Source organism: Ammospiza caudacuta, chromosome 13 (genome assembly GCF_027887145.1).
Source record: "Ammospiza caudacuta isolate bAmmCau1 chromosome 13, bAmmCau1.pri, whole genome shotgun sequence".
NCBI lineage: Eukaryota > Metazoa > Chordata > Aves > Passeriformes > Passerellidae > Ammospiza > Ammospiza caudacuta.
In genome coordinates this window covers 11,858,196-11,863,595 of record NC_080605.1, presented here as the reverse complement: position 1 = coordinate 11,863,595, position 5,400 = coordinate 11,858,196, and the positions used below count along the sequence as shown (strand labels likewise).

The 5,400-nt window shown below is 56.9% G+C and overlaps 1 protein-coding gene across 1 annotated transcript; it reads left to right on the top strand.

The window, feature by feature from the left end:
* Window positions 1–1,799: 1,799 nt before the first annotated feature.
* IRX3 (iroquois homeobox 3) lies at window positions 1,800–5,119 on the top strand. Its single transcript, XM_058813656.1, has 4 exons — window positions 1,800–2,025; window positions 2,484–3,585; window positions 4,100–4,166; window positions 4,890–5,119. Exons 1-4 carry the CDS (start codon window positions 1,804–1,806, stop codon window positions 4,942–4,944), a joined length of 1,446 nt encoding a protein of 481 aa, XP_058669639.1. The 5' UTR covers window positions 1,800–1,803; the 3' UTR covers window positions 4,945–5,119.
* Window positions 5,120–5,400: the final 281 nt, after the last annotated feature.

The window sequence follows — 5,400 nt, the reverse complement described above, 5'->3', positions numbered from 1 at the left end:
TAAATCCAGAGAGTATTTAGGAAGAGAGGGGAATACGGTTAAACGGCTCGCATTCAGGCACAAGTCCTCAAAAGATCTTCCAAACTTTCTGTTTTATTTAAAGACCGAGTATTTTAAAAAGCAGATAGCGCTGGCAGGTTCAGGTCTCCTGTCCCCACAGGCTGTGTGAACTTTTTAGGTTCCAGCCCAAGCTCTTCCTCTGCCCGCAGCAGCGGAGCAGGGCACACCGGCGCTTGCCAAAGACGCGCCGTGATTGAACTGTATTTTAACTACTCTTAAAAGGCTAAATTGCAACTCACGCTGCTTTCAGAGAAGGAAGGGGGGGGCACAGCAACAACAACATCAATAACAAAATACAAACCGTAATTTAAAATGTGTGGATCATAAAAAACCCCAAAGCCTATTCTGTAATTAAACCGTATCTTGACTCCTTCCCAACAGCACCTTACAAACCCGTGCCACTGCTCCCTTTGCAAATGTTGCACGTACCAGGTACTTCCTTCTTAGCCTTGTAGTGATTCAGAACAGAGGGAATAAGCAAAATGATCATAAATTTCCTAATTAGAGATTTCGCACCAAGACAAAAAGGTGTTAATGAGTTTAATTCCAGTGCCTGTCATTGTCCCTTTTTTCACACCACTTATTTACTAATGGCCCAGAGGGCTGCTCCCGTCTCTCCTTTGTTAAGATTTTAATTTGCCTTCTTTTCTGCCTTTGATGTAAAATTGTGACCTACAACTCTTTGAAGTCCCTTATTAGGAGGAAAATTAACTTAGCTTTTCCACTGTATCTGCGCACTGTTAGTCCAGGCAAAATGTAGAGAACTCCTTAAAGATCCAGCACGTTAGGAAAAATTTCAAGGTAGTTCTGAAAATGCAAATTTTAAAAAATGCAATAGACTTTTAAAACTGAATTAGAAGAGGTAACTCTCGCAAGGGCCAGAGCGGGAGAAGGGAAGAAAGTAATATCTTAATAAAAAACCAAAATTAATCTGGGCAAGGAAAGGTTGTAAATCTAAAAACCTGAAAAGGGGAACTGAGGGATGGTGTTGGTGTGAGCCTTTATTTTTAAATGTCCCAACTTTTCCCTGTCCCTCTCGTGTACTGCTCACAAATGACACCCCGGCTTCCTACGCGCTGGGGGGGGGGGGGGTGGCTACGAAAGAAATTATATCTAAATCTACCTCCATATAATTAGAATACCACGAGGCAGGGTTAAACCTTTGTAAAACACACAACTGATTGGCGATCGCTAAAACGAGATTTGAAAGCAACTCAAATAAAAGATCGCGACGTCAGTAAACAGATTTAGAAAAAAAAAAAAAAGGGGGGGGGGGGGGAAGAAAAGCAGCTAGTGACAAACCCGGCGAGAGCGAGCTCTGGGCATGAGAGAGAGAGGGAGGCAGAGGGAGAGAGAGACTTAAAAGAAATAGGAGGGGCTTGTGAGAGACTAGAAATGTCAATCAGAGCCCAGAGTCCCAATAATCTCAGGCAATCTGTTAGGACCTGACCTGGGTCCACTCAGATCAATAGCAAAAGTGAGAGAAGAAAGAAGCGATCGGATCGTTTACCGCGGCGGCCGAGGAAAGGAGGGAGCCCGCGGCCTCCGCGCACCCCCGGCTCCCCCCCATGTCTGCCGGAGTTTGCGGGAGGCGCTGAAAGTGCGGCCGGCCGGCGAGGGCGAGCGACCCGGCTCCCTCCTCCGCTCCCGGCCCTGCTACTTTCTCCCCTTTCTCTCCCTTCTTCCTCTCGTCTCCCCCCCCTCCTCTTCCTCCTCCCCCCTCCCCTGCCCCGCTCCCCCACCATGTCTTTCCCCCAGCTGGGCTACCAGTACATCAGGCCGCTGTACCCGGCGGAGCGCCCGGGGAGCGGCGGCTCCCGCGGCGGCGCCGAGCTGGCCCCGTCCGGGACCCTCTCCAACGTGCTCTCATCCATGTACGGCGCGCCCTACGCCGCCGCCGCCGCCGCCCAGGGCTACGGAGCCTTCCTGCCCTACGCCGCAGAGCTGCCCATCTTCCCCCAGCTGGTAAGAGGCCCCCGGGGTTCGCCGCTCGCTCCCCGGGGCGCTCGGTTCGCGCTGGGGATCGGCCCGGGGGGAGCCGGGGGAGACGCCGGGAGGGCTGTCAGGGGAGACACGGGCGCTACCGCCGCCCTGGCCGGGAGAGCTGCCGGAGAGGAGCAGGGCTGGAGCGGCGGCCCCGCGGCGTCCCCCCGCTCCGCCCGGCGTTTGACGGTGGCGGGGACCGGCCCCAGCAGCGGCCGCCGGCCCAGCCGGGCACACGCGAGTGGGGAGCCGGTGCTGCCCCTGAGGCGCCCGCGGGCACCGGGCTGCCGGGACCGGGGCGCTCCGCGGTGGGGGAGCCAGCGCGGCCCGGCCGCTCCGCCGGTGCCGACGGGCTCCGTTCCCGGTAAGGGCAGCGGGACGGAGCGGACCCGGGCCCGGCGCGCCATCTCAGCCGGGCCGCCCCTTCCCTCTCGCTGCAGGGCGCCCAGTACGAGCTGAAGGAGAGCCCGGGGGTACAGCACGCCGCCTTCCCCCCCCACCACCCTGCCTTCTATCCCTACGGGCAGTACCAGTTCGGGGACCCGTCGCGGCCCAAGAACGCCACTCGGGAAAGCACCAGCACCCTCAAGGCCTGGCTCAACGAGCACCGGAAAAATCCCTACCCTACCAAGGGCGAGAAGATCATGCTGGCCATCATCACCAAAATGACCCTCACCCAGGTCTCCACCTGGTTCGCCAACGCGCGGCGGCGGCTCAAGAAGGAGAACAAAATGACCTGGGCCCCCCGCAGCAGGACGGACGAGGAGGGCAACTCCTACGGGAGCGACCACGAGGGGGAAGAGGACAAGAGGGAGGACGAGGAGGAGATCGACCTCGAGAACATCGACACAGAGAATATCGAAAGCAACAAGGACGAGCTCGAGGACGATCTACAGGATGCCGACCTCCTGCACTCTGACTCCAAAACGGACTCGGAGGGATCCGAAGGCTTTGAGGACCTGCCCGGCTCCGAGGAGCGCTACGACAAGGCCTCCGAGGGGGAGCCGCACCACCTCCGCCACCACCACCTGCACCACCACCACCATCACCACCACCACAAGTGCGAGCTGCCGGCCACGGCCGCGCCCGTGGGCCCGGAGCCCCTCAAGCCGCCGCTCCCGCCGCCGCCGCCCCACCTCTCGCCCCCCTCGTCTGCCTCTTCCTCCGCCGCCTCCTCCCCGACGGACGGCGCTTTGGCCGGCTCCTTGCCGAAACCCAAGATCTGGTCGCTGGCCGAGACCGCCACCAGCCCGGACAACCCCCGCAAGTCTCCCGGAGGCGGCTCTCCGCCGGCGGCCGCCCCCCAGCCGCTGCCGCTGCCCACCCCGCCGCCCCACAGACTCGTCTCCTCCTGCCCCCTGGGCAAGTTCCCCAACTGGACCAACCGCGCATTCCCGGCCCACCACCACCACCCCCCGCACCCGCTGGCCTTACTGAACACTCCCCACCTGCTGGGGCTGGGGGCCGCCTCCGCCGCCCCCCCCGCCGCCGCCTTCCCGCGGCCCGCGGACCAGGCGCAGAGCGCGGAGCCCGTCGGAGCAGGTGACCGCTGAGGGACGCGCCGGGGACGGGCCGGGCCGGCAGCCGCCCGGGGGGCTCGGCGGTGCGGAGCGGAGCGGCGCGGGAGGCCCCGGGGCCGTGTGCGTGCGGCCGGCCCCGGCGGTTCTGACGGTGCCCTCGGCCCGGCGCGGTCCGGCCCGGCGCGGAGCAGCCGTCGGGGCGCAGGTGGCGGCGGGCGGGGGCCCCGGGGGCGGTGGCGGAGGTCTCTTGGCCGGGGTAGTCTCGATCCCCGAGAATTACCTTCCTCCAGCGGAGATAATTTTTGTTGCTGTTGTTGTCGCTTTTGCGGGAAGGACCCGGCCGCCAGGTCAGGCTCGCTCGGGGTCAGTGTGTTTTTCTCTGACGGTCACCTCTGCAAGCAGAGCAGTCGTTGTGTCGTACTTGCAGCTCGCTGAGAAAAGAGCATTCTTAAATCTCGAGGCTTAATTCAGGGATGGGAGGAATAAAACAGGGGCTATAAAGGAACGCTTTTTTCCCCCCTTCCCTTCTCTTTTAGATCGATCTAGTGCCTTGGAAGTAGAGAAAAAGTTACTAAAGACAGCTTTCCAGCCAGTGCAGAGGCGGTAAGAGATGGCTCCCTCCGTCTCCCCGGGATGTATGGAGGCAGTTGTAAATGGTTAGCTTATTTTCTCCGCTTCTTTAGGTTCCCTTTCCAGGGCGGTTTCTTGTTCTTCCTCTGCGCGCGTGGTGGGTTATTCTGTTTATATATTTTCTTTGCTGTTCTCCGTTGTGGCCCCCGGGAGCGTTTCCCTGGGCAGGCCGATCTGCGCTCGGGGCATTGGGGCTGCGCGGCCGCGGAGCCCGGGCGCGGGTCGCCCCTGGCCCGGGAGCACATCCCTGAGCCCCCCGCAGAGCTGTCGCTGTGCCGGGGGGAGAGGCACCGAGACGGCAGAAAATAGTAAAATAAAATATAAATTAAAATTTAATAATAATAATAATAATAATAATAACAATGATATTGAAAGCGAAACAAAAAAACCCGCCCAAAATATGAAAGCTGAAGAGGCTGAGCTTTGCCGCCCCAAATTTGGCGTAGCAGTCACTCAATTTCAATGAGAAACCAATTACCCTTTTGATTGATTGAAACCACGGGGATCGGGCCCGCGGTGTTTTCGTAGCTAAATACATTTACTATAAGTCATTCTGAAAGCTTTTTATATTTATAAATCTATTAAAATATTAACAACAACAACAAAACCAGAGCTACCTGCAGTTAAAAATATTGTGTCAGCCCAAGCTCACTAGAAATCCTATTAAATTTTTTTTTCTGTGTCATTTTTTTCCAGGCCCCAGAACCAACTTGACGCCGCTATGGTTCTATCGGCGCTCTCATCATCATAGTTAATTTTTTATTGTTGTTGTAATGATTGTAAAAAAAAAAAAATCTCTGTATAGTTACAACTTGTAAGCATGTCCGTATATTCAAACTCAAAAGGAAAAAAAATACCCGCTTCTGTCCTATCACCTGGGTTAGCTGAGCTGTGAGATTTTTTTTGAAAGTCCAGTGAGAATTAGATGTCCCTTTTTTTTTTTTTTTTTTGGTTGTTGTTGTTTGTTTTTGTACATACCGTAAAAAATGTACATATGTGTGAACCAAATTGTACAAGAAAGTATATATTTTTGGCTAATAAATAAACTGTTGCCACTTTGACTACACTCTCGTTTCCCCCCTTCTGGAGTTGTTTTCCTCCTGCAGTCCCGCTCCCTCTCTCCCGGTCGGTTACTGGTTTTGCGCGGCTCCGGGTCGGGCGGAGCGCGGGCGGCGGTGCCGAGCCGTGCCGGGCTGAGCCGTGCCGG

Coding starts and splice junctions, on each gene's coding strand:
- IRX3 (XM_058813656.1), top strand. CDS start 1,804: ATGTCTTTCCCCCAGCTGGGCTACCAGTACATCAGGCCGCTGTACCCG. Junction 3,586..4,099: donor CGCGGAGCCCGTCGGAGCAG/GTGACCGCTGAG, acceptor CTTCTCTTTTAG/ATCGATCTAGTGCCTTGGAA. Junction 4,167..4,889: donor TTCCAGCCAGTGCAGAGGCG/GTAAGAGATGGC, acceptor ATTTTTTTCCAG/GCCCCAGAACCAACTTGACG.